The following is a 17,535-nucleotide window of genomic DNA, read 5'->3' on the forward strand; positions in this document are numbered from 1 at the left end:
ATCTTACACCCACTCTCCCACGTCACACTCAACACTCAAAATATGCTTTTAATAAACCTCAGTGTGAACGACCATAAGTCATCTCTAAAGACGTAGGGTCTGAACAAATTAAAGCCACTGTTTGTTTTACAGCAATCCATGGTGTACAAACTGGATAGGAGCTTGATTCGTGTGGGTGGTGGGAATTGCTGTGTAATGTTTACGCAGGCCGTATTACTGGTGTACACGTGGGGCGGCGGGCGGGGGTGTGTGGGGGTGGGGGGGGGTATGGTGAGGGGGACAGCCTGCCGGTCCTGGCACAGTAAATCCTGTCGGGGTGTAATCTAAACAGCCCCCACGCTGTGGCTCGCTGGGTTTCCTCATCTCATCTCTGTAGCACTCCACATCGCTCCTGCAGCTCATATCATCACACCCAAAATGCAGCGACACGCGCAGCCTCTCCTCTCCACTTTAAACGCCCCCACAGGTGTCCTCTCCTCTCCTCAGTGTGGAACCGAGTGGAGCCACATGCCTACAATTACCCCCAGTCTGGTGTAGAGTAGCCTGGACGGCCGTGGAGTGTGGAGGCTGAAAGGGAGCTTATTCCCCTGCATGTCATCTCTGCTGCTTTGATATGATAATCAGTGGCGCGAAAGGAAAGGCATCCAGATTAAACAGCAGCTTTCATTTGTATTGGACACATGATAATCAAATCAAATTTTATTGGTCACATACACATGTTTAGCCCTGTACGTACTCATTCCACCAGCCCCTTTTCTCCAACACTGATGGTCCTGTGTGTGGAGCTGTCCTTAACAAGGGAGGTGAGTAAAGTGACTGATCTCCATAATGCACACACACATTCCAGTAATTTCCCTCTGACTGGGATCACAGGCGTTAGCTGATCTGGCAGCACTTTCTAGACAAGTAACAAGTGCGATAGGCATGTATAGCTGTACTGTCATCACATACACCATTGTGCCCTACAGCCAACATGCTTAGTGCACTGAAAACCATAATGTGTGCAGTGTAGCTGCTCTTCATAAATTGATAGAGATAACTACTGGGCAGAGATTAACTGACTTGTCTCTGTGTTGTGTCATATCGGTGTGGTGGTGAGGCCAGGACAGGACTATTGGCTTGTCAGATTACCTCTGGGGCAGATATTGCAGAGTAAGGCAAAACAGAGCTCTTCATTGACCCTGTGTCTCCGCAGGCCCAGTCTGGCTCTGTCTGTTAGCTAGCTAGATGACAGTCTGCTCTTCTCCTTTCCATCCCCCTCTCCTTTCCCCTCTCCTCTTTCCCTCCATCCTCCTCCCTTTCCATCCCCCTCTCCTTTCCCCTCTCCTCTTTCCCTCCATCCTCCTCTCTCCAGCCCCCCTCTCCTCCTCCCTCTCCATCCCCATCTCCACTGTCCTCTCCACTTTCCTCTCTATCCCAGTTTCCTCCCTCCTCCTTTGTCCAGTCAGAGCCCGTTGTTCTGGGAACCTATCAGCAAATGATGATTCAGAGAGTTTGAACGTTGGTAGTATAAACTTTTAGGGATAAAATATGAAGAAGTAAACAAGTTACTTTTGTTTAGCTGACCTTTCTAAAAGTGTTGGACTGCCAAGGGGCTGTAGCCAACCTTTTCCACAGTTGGTAATCATAGCTGAACCCAGGCTGCTCTCTCTGGGCTGAGTTTTGTAACCCAGGCTGCTCTCTCTGGGCTGAGTATTGTAACCCATGGCTCAAATCACAATAGATATCTATACCACATATTGTATCTACCATCTCAAATAAGAATGACAAAATCAAATGTTAGTTTATGTAGTTTTCACGAAGGAGAAGTATCCCCCTTTCTAATGGGTTACGTGCCATTGGGTCTGCACAGCTCAGGCCAATTCTCAGGGCCCATGCTGTAGTCAAGTCCAATGCTGCAACTCTGCACTTCCCCAGCCATGTGTGTCAGCGCTCCCACTGCCCCCATGGCCCTAAGTGTGGCGTCCAAGCAGATAAAATCAGCCATTGTACCAGACTGTCCCCTTCCCAATCCATACACATTCTGATCAATCTGTCAAGGCTCCAGTCCACTCTAGAGATCTCAGTGTGGGTGAGTGTGTGTGTCCATCTCTAGTGCTCTCCATCCAGTCTGGTCACTCTGAACCCATCAACTGGCCCAATATTTGATCAAGCTCAGCCAACTGTCTCCTGTCTCCCTGACCCTGCCTGCAGGGCTGGCCCCTAAATCAGCCTCCTAGCTCACGTTGATATCTGACTCAGCTGCTTTCCCAGTAAGCATCTTTTGGATGTCTTTTCCAGATGTTGATGTCAGGTGCATTTTAGGTGCTGATTGAAAGGCGAAAATACTTATTTTCCGGACGTCAAAAATATGTACTTTTCGAATGTTGAAATCAGGTGCATTTCACATGCTGAATGAAAGGTGAAAATACATCTTTTCAGGATGTAAAAAATATGTATTTTCCAGACGTTGAAAATACGTCATTTACAGATGTTGAAAAGACATGTTTTTCAGTCATTGATTCTATGGCCAAATTTCAACTGCATATTTACATGATCAATGAAGTAAGCAATATATCACAATAATACTTTTTCAAGTCTCCTAAGATAGGAAAGAGGAGCCAACTGAAGACTGCAACAGAATGCATTATTGCTCCCACTGTCACATGCACATTTGTAAGCTTTTTCAAAAGCTTTAAAACTTGTCAGCGATGATGTTCAAAGTAGTCCAACCCACAGAATAAACCAACAGACCACTTCAACTACAATAACATTTCAGTAACAGTTACAGATTTTTGTTGTTGTTGCTGTGACTGTGACATGTTGTTGTTTATCTACCTTAGTTGAATGCACTGACTGTAAGTCACGTTGGATAAGAGCGTCTGCTGAATGACCAAAATGTAAATGTGAAAACAAGCATTTCAAGAGCCCCGCCCCTAAACAAGTTCAAATTTGAACCAAATCTGTTTCACAAGTTTGAACATCACAGGACAGTACAGCACAGATTAGTACATCAGAACACAGTAGAGCTACAGTAAGGTACGGTACAGGACAGTAAAGTTTAATTCAGTAGAGTTTAATTCAGTAGAGTAAAGTACAGTACAGTGCAGTTCAGTAGATTAGGGTGGAAGTCGAAAATATTTTTTTTTCTTCATAAATAACAACTGTTTTTCTGCATCAAGTGTGAAGGAAATCTCGAGCTTTTGCTCACCTGATATAGAATACCTCATGGTAAGCTGCAGACCCTTTATCTACCAAGAAAGTTCTCAAGCCAACACCAATCTGGCACTCAGCGAACTGTATGGGGCCATAAACAAACAAGAACCGGCTCACCCAGAGGCAGCGTTTCTGGTGGGCGGTTACTTTAACGCGGGGAGACGTTAAACCATCCTACCTCACTTCTACCAACACGTCTCCTGCGCCACTAGGGGCGCTAAAACTCTAGACCACTTTTATTCTACCCACAGAAACACATACAAGGCCCTCCCTCGTCCTCCATTCGGCAAATCTAACCAACAAAAGATCAAACAGGAAGTACCAGTGATGCACTCAATACAGAAGTGGTCGGATGAAGCAGACGCAAGACTATAAGACTGTTTTGCTAGTACAGACTGGGATATGTCCTGGGATTCATACCACAACAGTCATGGGCTTCATCAATAATTGCATAGGTAATGTCGTCCCCACAATGACTATAAGAACGTATCTGAACCAAAAACTATGGATTACAAGCAATATCAGCTATGGGGTAAAAGCCTAGAGCTACCGGTAACAAGGAACCAGACATGGATGGATAGAAAGAAGCCCTCTACGACCTCCAACAAGACATTAAACAAGACATTTAACATTACACTGGAGTGTGATGGGACAAGGACATCCTAGCCAGCCAAACCCTCCCCTAACCCAGGCAACGCTGGGCCTCGTGGGTCTCCCGTTCACGGCCGGCTGCGACACAGCCCGGGATCGAACCCGGATCTGTAGTGATGCCACTCAGTAGACCACAGCCCACTTTTCTATGCTCAAGGGGAGAGAGAGACAAATAGCTAGACTGTTTTACTATTAAAGTCAATACTAGTATTGTTTTCAATTTCGTAAGTAGTTTATGTTTCTTAACCAGGCAAATCTAAATAGTAGGCTGGTGACTGGTAAGAAGAAGAAAGATAGTCACTTGCGCGATGCGTAGCTTATGACTGGAGGCGGAGCCAGAGTGGAGCCTGCCTGCCCACAATCACTGTGTGTGCCAGGTGTGGCACGTCCTTCCCACTGCTAGAGAACAGAACCCTCGCTGCTCTGCACACCCAGTGCTGCAAATATTCTGCTTATCATAGTAGCCTATCCAGTCCAAGTGCAAATACAAGTCACGAGAAGGTGAGTCCGAGTCACCAATGGTAAAGTCCAGGTCGAGTCACAATTCATGAAAGTCCTACTACAGCACTGGTACACTATTGTTTACTTTTCTTAACTGTACTCTATTGTATTATACTGTACTGTACTGTGCTGTACTGTGCTCCACTGTACTGTGCTCTAATGTGCTGTACTGTGCTCTACTGTGCTGTACTGTGCTCTACTATATAGTATTGTACTGACCTCTACTGTCACGATCGTCGTAAAGCATACTCGGACCAAAGCGCAGCGCGATATGGGTTCCACATGTTTATTCAATGAAACGCACAAAAACATTAAAGAACAAACAAAATGTCACATTCTGGAGTGCTCACAGGCAACAACACAAAAACAAGATCCCACAAAACACAGTGGGGAAATGGCTGCCTAAATGTGATCCCCAATCAGAGACAACGATAAACAGCTGCCTCTATTTGGGAACCATACCAGGCCAACATAGAAATAAAACAACCTAGATTACCCACCCTAGTCACAACCCGACCTAACAAAAATAGAGAATAAAAAGGCTCTCTATGGTCAGGGCGTGACATCTACACTGCTTTTATTTAGTGTACTGTGTACTGTACTGTAATAATCTGTATTCTGCTGTGCTCTACTGTGCTGTATTGTACTTTACTGTGCTGTCCAAATGTGTGAAACTTACAGTGGGGCAAAAAAGTATTTAGTCAGCCACCAATTGTGCAAGTTCTCCCACTTAAAAAGATGAGAGAGGCCTGTAATTTTCATCATAGGTACCCTTCAACTATGACAGACAAAATGAGAAAAAAAATCAAGAAAATCACATTGTAGGATTTTTAATGAATTTATTTGCAAATTATGGTGGAAAATAATAGTATTTGGTCAATAACGAAAGTTTATCTCAATACTTTGTTATATACCCTTTGTTGGCAATGACAGAGGTCAAACGTTTTCTGTAAGTCTTCACAAGGTTTTCACACACTGTTGCTGGTATTTTGGCCCATTCCTCCATGCAGATCTCTTCTAGAGCAGTGATGTTTTGGGGATGTTGCTGGGCAACACAGACTTTCAAATCCCTCCTAAGATTTTCTATGGGGTTGAGATCTGGAGACTGGCTAGGCCACTCCAGGACCTTGAAATGCTTCTTACGGAGCCACTCCTTTGTTGCCCGGGCGGTGTGTTTGGGATCATTTTCATGCTGAAAGACCCAGCCACGTTTCATCTTCAATGCCCTTGCTGATGGAAGGAGGTTTTCACTCAAAATCTCACGATACATGGCCCCATTCATTCTTTCCTTTACACGGATCAGTCGTCCTGGTCCCTTTGCAGAAAAACAGCCCCAAAGCATGATGTTTCCACCCCCATGCTTCACAGTAGGTATGGTGTTCTTTGGATGCAACTCAGCCTTCTTTGTCCTCCAAACACGACGAGTTGAGTTTTTACCAAAAAGTTATATTTTGGTTTCATCTGACCATATGACATTCTCCCAATCTTCTTCTGGATCATCCAAATGCTCTCTAGCAAACTTCAGACGGGCCTGGACATGTACTGGCTTAAGCAGGGGGATACGTCTGGCACTGCAGGATTTGAGTCCCTGGCGGCGTAGTGTGTTACTGATGGTAGGCTTTGTTACTTTGGTCCCAGCTCTCTGCAGGTCATTCACTAGGTCCCCCCATGTGGTTCTGGGATTTTTGCTCACCGTTCTTGTGATAATTTTGTCCCCACGGGGTGAGATCTTGCGTGGAGCCCCAGATGGAGGGAGATGATCAGTGGTCTTGTATGTCTTCCATTTCCTAATAATTGCTCCCACAGTTGATTTCTTCAAACCAAACTGCTTACCTATTGCAGATTCAGTCTTTGGTGGCTGACTAAATACTTTTTTGCCCCACTGTAGATGTCTATGATTGTTTTAGATTTGGTCCGTACCAAAAATCGACATCCAGTCTGAACAGGACCAATTTTTTTTCATGATTTCTCTCAACCAATAACTATTACCAGGTTTCGTAAGAAAATGACTATTAAACTTAGTCAAAAGGACAATCAAAAGAATATTCCAAATCAAGGAGTAGGACAGGTTAGTCTGCAGCTGATTGTGAAGTGTAAGCAGAAGCTAAAGGTGGATCCTACCCAGCTGTGATTCTATACATAGGGCCAGGGAGAGGAGAGGAAAAGTGAACTCACTGCCACCTGATAGCCTAGTTTGATGTCGCACAAGAGCTTCCTACACCAATCACCATGAATTGGACAGTCAGGAGGAAGACGAGAAAAGAGAGGGGATCGATTTACTCCTGGAAAACTTTGTGTTGTTCCTAGATTAGACTCCATGTAATGCTAGGATACTTGTTTATGTGGCTCTACTTGGGCTAACTCAGCAGAGCTCCTAATGGAATGTTCCAGAGGTAAGTGGTCTAGGGTTGGAGAATAAGGTATAATCTGCTGACACCATTGTATTCATTCAGCAGATACTCTTACTGGAGTAACATATTAATAACGTCCTCACAAAATGCATTACGTCAATATTTTCTTCCTGACTACCGAATCTCAATAACTCCTAATACTGACGACGAAACTATAGTAAAGGAAATCTTAATTCAAATGTACCACTAGGGCCCTTGTGTAATGGAAATGACAGGTCTGAGAAATACGACGTGCCATTTCAAATGGAGTGTGTCATCGTTTCTGGTGACAGCTTTAAAGCTACAGTGTATGGGTCCCTGCATGGAAAGTCTAGTAGCCCTCATCACCTTCCAAACCCAAGACACTTGAGATTCTCCTCCCAAGAGAGGAAAAACAGCACGAGCCAAGGCAATATAATAACAGTAGCACGGGGGAGAGAAAAGAATGGATGAGATTTCAACCAACCTTCTTAGTCTTGGCCTTCTTCTCATAGCTGTCTGAAAGGGGCTTCTTCTTCGGCTGCAGAGTGGCCTTGGAGAACAGGTCCTCAAACTCCTTGGTGTCTACGATATCTGGCTCCTCCAGTGAACCCCACAGTGTATTATTACTGGAAACAAGAGACAGACTGTTAGTCTGGGGCTGGGGGAGAGATACACTTCCATACGTTTAGGAGCACCACAGTTCAACATAAAACCCTTTTCAATAACAATGTTACTGTGATGTCAGGAGACTGTTATGGGGACTGTTACGGGGGTGACTTGGCGCCGGAAAGGAAGACTGACATTTTACGTGCCCCCAACCGATTGTGTTATTTTGTTTGTTTACTTGCGTTGTTTGTAACTTTTTTTAAGACTTATTTTGTACATAATGTTGCCACTCCCGTCTCTTATGACCGAAAAGAACTTCTGAACATCAGGACTGCGATTTATCACCACGGACTGGCAGAATAATTTTTGTGTGACGAGCCCGACGCAAATTATTTACTGCTTTCTCAGGAACAGGCCCAGATCCCCGTGATTTGCATGATAAGGAGGCGGAGAAAAGGGGCCAGAGGGCGGAGTGCCTTCTGAGAATTCATTGGGGATTGAATAAACCACCACTTCCTTCCATTCTGCTAGCAAACATGCAATCTTTGGATAATAAAATCAATGACCTATGTGGAAGATTAAATTACCTACGGGACATTCAAAACGGTAATATCTTATGCTTCACAGAGTCGTGGCTGAACAACGACACTACCAACATACATCTGGCTGGTTATACGCTGTAGCGGCAGGATAGAACAGCGTCGTCTGGTAAGACAAGGGGCGGCGGACTATGTATTTTTGTAAATAACAGCTGATACACAATATCTAAGGAAGTCTTGAGCTATTGCTCGCCTGAGGTAGAGTATCTCATCATAAAATGTAGACCACACTATCTACTTAGAGAGAAGTAGCCATGGATTACAGGCAACATCCACACTGAGCTAAAGGCTAGAGCTGCCGATTTCAAGGAGCGGGACTCTAACCTGGAAGCTAATAAGAAATCCCGCTATGCCCTCCGACGAACCATCAAACAGGAAAAGCGTCAATACAGGACTAAGATCGAATCGTACTACACCGGGTCTGATGCTTGTCGGATGTGGCATGGTTGCAAACCATTACAGCCTACAAAGGGAAGCACAGCTGAGAGCTGCCCAGTGACACAAGCCTACCAAATGAGCTAAACTACTTCTATGCTCGCTTCGAGGCAAATAACATTGAAACATGCATGAGAGCACCAGCTGTTCCAGAAGAATGTGTGATCACGCTCTTCGCAGCCGATGTGAGTAAGACCTTTAAACAGGTCAACATTCACAAGGCCGCAGGGCCAGACGGATTACCAGGACGTGAACTGCGAGCATGCGCTGACCAACTGGCAAGTGTCTTCACTGACATTTTCAACCTCTCCCTGTCCGAGTCTGTAATATCAACATGTTTTAAGCGGACCACCATAGTGCCTGTGCCCAAGAACACTAAGGTAACCTGCCTAAATGACTACCAACCCATAGCACTCACGTCTGTAGCCATGAAGAGCTTTGAAAGGCTGGTCTCACATCAACACCATTATCCCAGAAACCCTAGACCCACTCCAATTTGCCTATTGCCCCAACAGATCCACAGATGATGCAGTCTCTATTGCACTCCACACTGCCCTTTCCCACCTGGACAAAAGGAACATCTATGTGAGAATGCTATTCATTGACTACAGCTCAGCATTCAACACCATAGTGCCCTCAAAGCTCATCACTAAGCTAAGGACCATAGGACTAAACACCTCCCTCTGCAACTGGATCCTGGACTTTCTGACGGGCAGCCCCCAGGTGGTAAGGGTAGGTAACAACACATCCGCCACACTGATCCTCAACACAGTGGCCCCTCAGGGGTGCTCCCTGTTCGCTCATGACTGCACAGCCAGGCACGACTCCAACACCATCATTACGTTTGCCGATGACACAACAGTGGTAGGCCTGATCACCGACAACGACGAGACAGCCTATAGGAAGGAGGTCAGAGACCTGGCCGTGTGGTGCCAGGACAACAAACTCTCCCTCAACGTGATCAAGACAAAGGAACGAGCACGCCCCCATTCTCATCAACGGGGCTGCAGTGGAGCAGTTTGAGAGCTTCAAGTTCTTCGGTGTCCACATCACCAACAAACTAACAAGGTCCAAGCACACCATGACAGTCGTGAAGAGGCCACAACAAAACATATTCCCCCTCAGGAGACTGAAAAGATTTGCCATGGGTCCTCTGATCCTCAAAAGGTTCTACAACTGCATCACTGCCTGGTATGGCAACTGCTCTGCCTCCGACCGCAAGGCACTACAGTGGGTAGTGCGAATGGCACAGTACATCACTAGGGCCCAGCTTCCTGCCATCCAGGACCTCTATACCAGGTGGTGTCAGAGGAAGGCACAAAAGACTCCAGCCACCCTAGTCAGAGACTGTTCTCTCTGCTACCGCAGGGCAAGTGGTACCGAATCTAGGTACAAGAGGCTTCTACCCCCAAGCCATAAGACTCCTGAACATCTAATCAAATGGCTACCCAGACTATTTGCAATGCCCCCCTCCTTTTACACCGCTGCTTCTCTCTGTTGTTATCATCTATGCATAGTCACTTTAATAACTCTACCTACATGTACATATTAACCTAAAAACTCACCGGTGCCCATGCACATTGACTCTGTACCGGTACCCCCCTGTATATAGTATTTTATTTTACTGCTGCTCTTTAATTACTTGATACTTATATTTCTTATTCTCATCCGTATTTTTTTAAACTGCATTGTTGGTTCGAGCCTCGTAAGTAAGCAGTTCACTGTAAGGTTGCATGTGACTAATACAATTTGATTTGATTTGATTTTACTTCTTGGGAAAAGTGGAATAGCTAGTGGACTTCTCAGTAAAAATTGTCCTGTGCCAGAGATAAACAATGTGTGAAGCTGTTTATTTGATGTTTACTTGGGCTGTGCAGTGTTTACTTCCATATTTTGATTCAGGGCAGAAGTTTGCTGGAGTGAGAATTTGCAGAATGCAAAGAAAACCGACTTCAATTTCCGCTTTTTAATAAAAAGTCACATTTATGACTGAGGCTTCTGAAAATCGTATGATTCAAGTGTCACTGGGTTTGAGATGTGAGGTTCCAGCACTAAAGGAGCATTTCAAATAAACTACAAGGAAGACAGGACGTATTCTGTTTCCTCTGTTGCTGGGTAACGCTGAAAGCAAACAGAGAAGGAGTCTGATGATGTCTCTCTTTGTACAGAAGCCTCCCAGAGTTCAGCCTTGCTCTGCCACCTTTACTTTCCATTCCTCTTTTAAATAGAAGAGAATTATCCCCTGGGTTAGACAGTGTGGCAGCCTCAGCCTCTGTTTGATAAGTGATCCGGCCGTCTCTGATAACACAGGGAGGGGAAGATGAAGTCCACCATAACTCAGTCTGTATATAGGCAAGGTCAGACAGCCTCACAGGCAACAGGTTCACTGAGAGAGGTTCATCAGGACCCACCTATGTGAGGCAGACTTACTGTACGTATAACACAGGTCATGTTAACTTTTCAATTAGAGTTTATCTACTGATAGTAATGTGTAATGTTGCATGATTTAGCAACTTTCTATAAGGGATCCCTTTGTAAAATGTAATAGGCCTACTGCCTCTGTAGATGTACTGTATCCATACTGTATGGACTGTAGATATTAAAAATATATATATATTATTTAACCTTTATTTAAGTCAGATAAGAAAAAAATATTATTTGCAATGATGGCCTACCCCAGCCTACCCCGGCCAAACCCGGTCGACGCTGGGCCAATTGTGCGCCGCCCTATTGGACTCCCAATCACGGCCGGATGAGATACAACCTGGATATGTCTTATCTGTGTTTGTGTTCATGAGTTTCTCTCTACTGTCAAGTCATGAGGTCAGGGTTTGGCCGGCCGGGACTGACTCGTTCAGAAAGGAGACATTTTTATCACGGTGGAGACGAAGGAAACTCAACAAACAGATAAAAAATGGGTCCTCTGATCCTCAAGAGGTTCTACAGCTGCATCATCGAGAGCATCCCGACGGGTTGCATCACTGCCTAGTATGGCAACTGCTCGGCCTCTGACCGCAAAGCACTACAGAGGGTAGTGCGTACGGCCCAGTACATCACCGGGGCCAAGCTTCCTGCCATCCAGGACCTCTATACCAGGCGGTGTCAATTGTTAAAGACTCCAGCCACCCTGGACTATTCTCACTGCAACAGCACGGCAAGCGGTACCGGAGTGCCAAGTCTAGGTCCAAGAGGCTTCTAAACACCTTCTACCCACAAGCCATGAGACTCCTGAACATCTAATCAAATGGCTATCCAGACTATTTGCATTGTCCCCCCCCCTCCTTTCACGCTGCTGCTACTTTCTGTTATTATCTACACTATGCATAGTCACTTTAATAACTCTACATACATGTACATATTACCTCGACTAACCGGTGCCCCCGCACATTGACTCTGTACCGGAACCACCTGTATTTAGCCTTGCTATATTGCCCCCCCCCCTTTCACGCTGCTGCTACTTTCTGTTATTATCTACACTATGCATAGTCACTTTAATAACTCTACCTACATGTACATATTACCTCAACTAACCGGTGCCCCCGCACATTGACTCTGTACCGGAACCCCCTGTATTTAGCCTTGCTATTGTTATTTACTGCTGCTCTTTAATTATTTGTTACTTTTATTTATTTTTTAGGGGTGGGTATTTTTCTTAAAACTGCATTGTTGGTTAAGGACTTGTAAGTAAGTATTTCACTGTAATACTTTCACCTGTTGTATTCGGCGCATGTGACAAATACGATTGATTTAAAAATGTTGGCCAGCTGGTCATAGCTGAAATACCACAGCAATCAAACACATAGACAGAGACTCAATTAGAGTCGAGTGTGTCCATTTGGGCCCAATTTGCTATTGGCTACCCACAGCGGTGGTGAAAGTATCTGTCTGGGACAGCCAAGAGGCTTTATCCAAGAACATAATGATACTCCCAAAAATCTTCCCTTTAATTTCATACTGCCTTCACAGGGACCAATTCAAATAACTCCACGTAATGGGCTCTGACTGACTCCAGCAAACTGCAGTGAATCAATGTTGAAAAATGTTGGGAAAAATACATCTACGTAAAGTCATCTACATCTACAAAGCCTTCCACAGCAGACAGTATGTATAATTGACTGGACCATGCATGTATTGACATGTAATCCCTGTAAAGCACAGTTAACTATGTCTTCCCTATTACAGCTTCCTCATGAAGCCTGCTCTGTATATACAGTGAAATTGTGTGTATTTTGACATTTGTTCATTGACCTGGCCTTTTCGAAAGTGTACTGTATTTACCCTCATAATGTCTATCCAGAAACGTGTTACAGTTAATAGTTCTGTTTAATGCTGTTCAACTGTAAACTTTATAGCAGGCATGTAACCGCTGTGGCCCACTCAAACCTCCCCCATTAGCCAGGACCAGAGAGTGTGAACCACAAGTCAACTTCCTCTACCAATCCAGCCATTGAAATACAAGGCCATAAAGCTGGGAGCCTGGCATCCAGCAGTACAAACCACAGCCACTGGAAATGTGATGAAACATCTCACTTGGGCTCCTGTCCTCATCCAGGGTACTAGTGTAGGGGCGGTCAATCCAGCCTGATGTTTTACTGTATTAGAGTGTCTGTGTACCTGATGGAAGTGCCATAGTGAGGAGAGGTAGACAGAAGTGATAATAAATCTTGTGAATGGGCTATAGAAGAAGTAGGTACTTATTGTCCTGGATCTGTATCCTGGTCCAGTATAGAGGCTTCATGGGAGTGGCCGGTTCCAACGCAGGCTTCCTTGGGGCCTTCTCTGCTGCCTGGCCGAACCCAAACCCAAATCCTCCCCCAGGAGGAGGAGGTGGGCCGCACCCAGGAGGAGGGGGAGGAGGAGGGCCAGCTCCAGGTAACCCAAGGGGAGGGGGAGGTGGGGGACCAAAACCTGGGAGGGGGGGTGGAGGCGGTGGCCCCATGTTGCCAGGTAACGGGGGAGGAGGAGGTGGAAGCAGTCCTATTTGGCCAGGGAGTGGAGGAGGAGGGGGAGGAGGAGGAAGAGGAGGAGGAGGTGGGCCAGGCAGTCCTCCATGCAGACTCAGGTTGATGGAGTCCAGGTTGAGTTTCTTAGGCACGTTCTGGCTGGGGCTGAGACCAGACCGGCTGGCCTCACCCTCGGGGGTCCTGAGGAAGGTCTCCCTGTCTGTCTGGATGCAGACGTTACGGAAAGTTTTGGGGGGCATGTCGTCCTCAGTGGACACACAGGTCTCGCGGAGCTTGTCCCTCTCAAGACCCTGGCTAAAGGCCTGGTAACGGTCTGTATGCATCTTGCTGATGACTCCCTCCAGCCGGGACACTGACACAGCATGCTCCCCACGCACCTGGAAGATTTGGAGTTCAAAGTCCGTCTGTGTGGAGCAGGAGCACAGAGATAAATCAGAAACATCCCACTCAGCCATATGAAACAGAATCACATAATGTTGGGCTCCACAAAGACCCCTGGGTGACTCAATGAGAGCATGTGAGGGAAAATGGCCATCGTTTCCTTCATTTAATTAAATTAAGTGATTTATAACATCATGCCCACTCATTTTCATTCCAATCTTTCATCCCCAACAGAAAAGTACAAAAACTGACAACATAATGAAGAGCTAATAAGCTGGATGTTTATTGGAAGTTTCAAACATCAACATAATCCAGCCAAACCTGAGGAAAAGTGAAAAGGAAACCATTTTGCAATGTATCCGACACATGTTTCTTGTTAGCATGGGGGTCAGCAAGGAAAATGAATTAGGCACGTTCCTATCCTTTCTCATGGTTTAACTACATGTTTATGAGTGTCAATACGATGGCTTGATGCAAGGGATTAGAGATAGATGGCAGGATAACACGCAGAGGAAGACCTCTACACGCAGAGGAAGACCTCTACACGCAGAGGAAGTCATCTATAACTGCTGAATCAGCACTGCTTTAATAATAGTCATTTTCAGACACACTTTCCAGAGACAATTTGCTCAGGTAAGGTTGTTGTTCAGAGAAATTGTTCCATAAATTTGGTTAACAGTCTGCTCTATGATCCTCTTACTCATCTCAGGCTGTTCTTGGAACACAGAGGAAACATAACAAATAAATGTGACCACTCCTCTGAGACCTGTGAGAAACTATTTCAAATACTGCTTTCAATTGCATCACCTTGGCACTGGTGGCTCAGTTGAACAAACAATGCATTATGGTGCTTCAGCAACAGAGCGGAATCTGCTGAGTTTAGAGAACTATAAACTAGATCTTACAAGAAATAATGGAGACATTTCCCGTTGGAAAGAGACAGGTCAGTAAATGAGATCTCTGGGTGCATCCATGTTGTAAACTGTGATCTTATGTCATATGAGGAACTGCCAGGAGCTTCACATCTGGAACACATCATGACATCCCAGCTTCCTCTCTCAATGATGACCTCATATCAAATGTGACTGGGATGTCACATTTAAGACAGGATGAGTCCTACTGTATTTGAGGACTATCATTCAAACACATTTATATCATTGTTGTGCTGTCAATATAAAACCTTGTGCCTGACAACAGTGTTATGCCACAAAAGTGTGAGCCAATTCATGAGATGCTTTGGTTGAAATGACCATTTGAAGGAGTCAAAGGAGACACCAGACCCATTTAAAGCCAATAATATATTTAGATAGAAATGCAAGGCTGTCCATTTCCTATGGTGGTGAAGAGAGGTGTGTAACCACACTTTGGGCCATTGAGACATTCTCAGACATCAAGCCTGGAAAGTCCAGTCACTAAAGACAATAGTTGGCTTCGCTTCTGAGGCTGATTGGTGACATCTAGTGTCACTGAAGAAAATTGCAGTGTCCTGGGTTCATTAAGTATTAGTTACTTTGTTATTACATGCGGACAGTAGGACATGGTGAGGCAACTGCATTTGGTTGAAACAAACCCCAGCACTGAAATCAGTAAGAATGATATGTAGTGAACTGTTTAAAACAAAGAGGATAACTTACATGTAATTTCTCCAACTCCTCTTTGCATTCTCTCTTCAGCTGCAAGAGGGCAGCCTGGTGCTCTGGAAGGGAAAAAAGAAATCCACTTACTATAGCTAGAACACATGACAATGTGAGCGCTCAGGACCTCAGACTGAAGCAAAGGTTAACCTTCCAATAGGACAATGACACTAAGCACACAGCCAAGACAACGCAGGAGTGGCTTCGGGACAAGTCTCTGAATGTCCTTGAGTGGAACAGCCAGAGCCCGGATTTGAACCCAATTGAACATCTCTGGAGAGACCTGACAATAGCTGTGTAGTGACGCTCCCCATCCAACCTGACAGAGCTTGACAGGATCTGCAGAGAAGAATGGGAGAAAGACCCCAAATACAGGTGTACCAAGCTTGTAGCGTCATACCCAAAAAGACTCAAGGCTGTAATCACTGCCAAAGGTGCTTCAACAAAGTACTGAGTAAAGGGTCTGAATACTTACGTAAATGTGATATTTCAGTTTTTTAGTTTTAATAGATTTGAAAATAATTCTACAAACCTATTTTTGCTTTGTCATTATGGGGTATCGTGTGTAGATTGTTGATGGGAAAAAACTATTTAATATATTTTAGAATAAGGCTGTAACTTAACAAAATGTGGAAAAAGTCAAGGGGTCTGAATACTTTCTGAATGCACTGCATGCCATTAAAAGAGCTTATTTAGGAAACTAAACCAATCTGTTTTCAATGTCCTTCCTGTTACTGTAAAGGATACTGCATTTTCAAAGACTGCTTTATTTACTTTGCCTCATCATCTCACAGTAAACTACAGTAATATCACGTATATATATGGCCAGAGTATGTGAGAATAAGAATATCTTCGACATTCGACAACCACATAAAAATATGTTTTTGTCAGCTAATTCTGCAGTGAACCATATAAATAGCTTCTGAAAGTATGAACAAGTTAGATACCTCAGCGGTAAAGCTATTAGAACTAAACAATCTGCTGTAAAGGGGATATTACAGTATAATGTATGGTGGTTAAAGTATTCAAGCAATTTGTGAGAACAAACCAATAATTATGCAGTTTCAAGGCTAGTATTCTGATAGAGTAAAAGCACAAGAGTCAATGGTAGGCTTACGGCTCATGGTAAATGGTGTGTGTGCTGTGTGGAACAGCATGGGTGTGTGTCTACAGTAAATGGATGTGCACACACACATAAACATGCTCTTTGTTGTTTTTACCTAGCTACCTATCAGCTTGGACCTTTGCTCAGCCTTCCAAACTCCATGAGCAGTGAGATGGCCTGATATACCTGCCACATAATGTCTCTGCTACAGTACAGCAGGTTCTAGGCTGCACAATGTCTCTGCATCTAAGACATTAAGAGAAATGAGCATCTCCCTGTAACGTAGTTGGATCAGCCTGTTTAGAGTCATGTGTGCCTTTACCCTATTTGTGTGAGTATTCTTCTTCAGCGAGAGAGAGAGAGACAGAGAGAGAGACAGAGAGAGAGTGTGAGAGAGAGAGACAGTGTGAGAGAGAGAGAGAGAGAGAGAGAGAGAGAGAGAGAGAGAGAGAGAGGGAGAGAGGGAGAGACAGAGAAAGCATAGCCAGGCTGAGAGAGTGGCAGGCTCCCCAGCCCCAGCTTATCTCCAAACTACCTCCCAAAGCTCCACTATATCCTGTGATGCTAGCAGTCATCTCAACATACAGCAAGCAGCATTACCGTGGAGGAAAGGTTACAGTGAGTTCCTGCTTTAAAAGGATTTAAAGGGTTTTCTTACACCCTGTAACTGGGCTTAGCTGGCTGTACAGACACCAGCAGGGCTGCCCTACTTGTTTGTATCACCTCTCAATTAGATTCACCAGTCAGGTTAAGTAAGGAGAGCACCTGCCCTGGATAAAACAGGGTGGAGGCACTCATGATCAGTAGATTATCTTATCTTGTGAAACTTAGCTAAGGCAGATAACAGCATACAGGTGTTTCTCAACAAGAGATTGTATGATATTGCAGAAGAGGTGTAGAGTAAGTGGAAAGCTCCAGGATGGCACAGGTCCTTACCTGCCTCGGTGTACCTGAGCCCCACCTTCTCCTCCTCATCCTTGGGCTTGGGCGGGGGCCAGATGGCTTGGAGCCGCCCGGGGGTCCGGTCCTCACTGTCTGCAGGGGAGGTGACCTCAGACTGGGAGGAAAGACAGCAGATGATACCTCAGTTAA

General features: G+C 45.0%; 1 protein-coding gene across 2 annotated transcripts in view; it reads right to left on the minus strand.

The window, feature by feature from the left end:
* Positions 1-17,535, minus strand: part of LOC110505502 (formin) — a 116,496-nt gene that overhangs the window by 70,950 nt on the left and 28,011 nt on the right. For both annotated transcript variants that reach the window (XM_036962244.2, XM_036962243.2), the window contains 4 exons: positions 17,380-17,500; positions 15,339-15,400; positions 13,054-13,727; positions 7,204-7,345 (listed from right to left, as the gene is read on the minus strand). In XM_036962244.2, coding sequence (XP_036818139.2) covers positions 7,204-7,345; positions 13,054-13,727; positions 15,339-15,400; positions 17,380-17,500 — 999 coding nt within the window. The remainder of the gene's footprint in view (positions 1-7,203; positions 7,346-13,053; positions 13,728-15,338; positions 15,401-17,379; positions 17,501-17,535) is intronic.

The sequence above is a fragment of the Oncorhynchus mykiss genome, chromosome 25 (assembly GCF_057628025.1).
Source record: "Oncorhynchus mykiss isolate SJ-2025 chromosome 25, ASM5762802v1, whole genome shotgun sequence".
Classification (NCBI taxonomy): domain Eukaryota; kingdom Metazoa; phylum Chordata; class Actinopteri; order Salmoniformes; family Salmonidae; genus Oncorhynchus; species Oncorhynchus mykiss.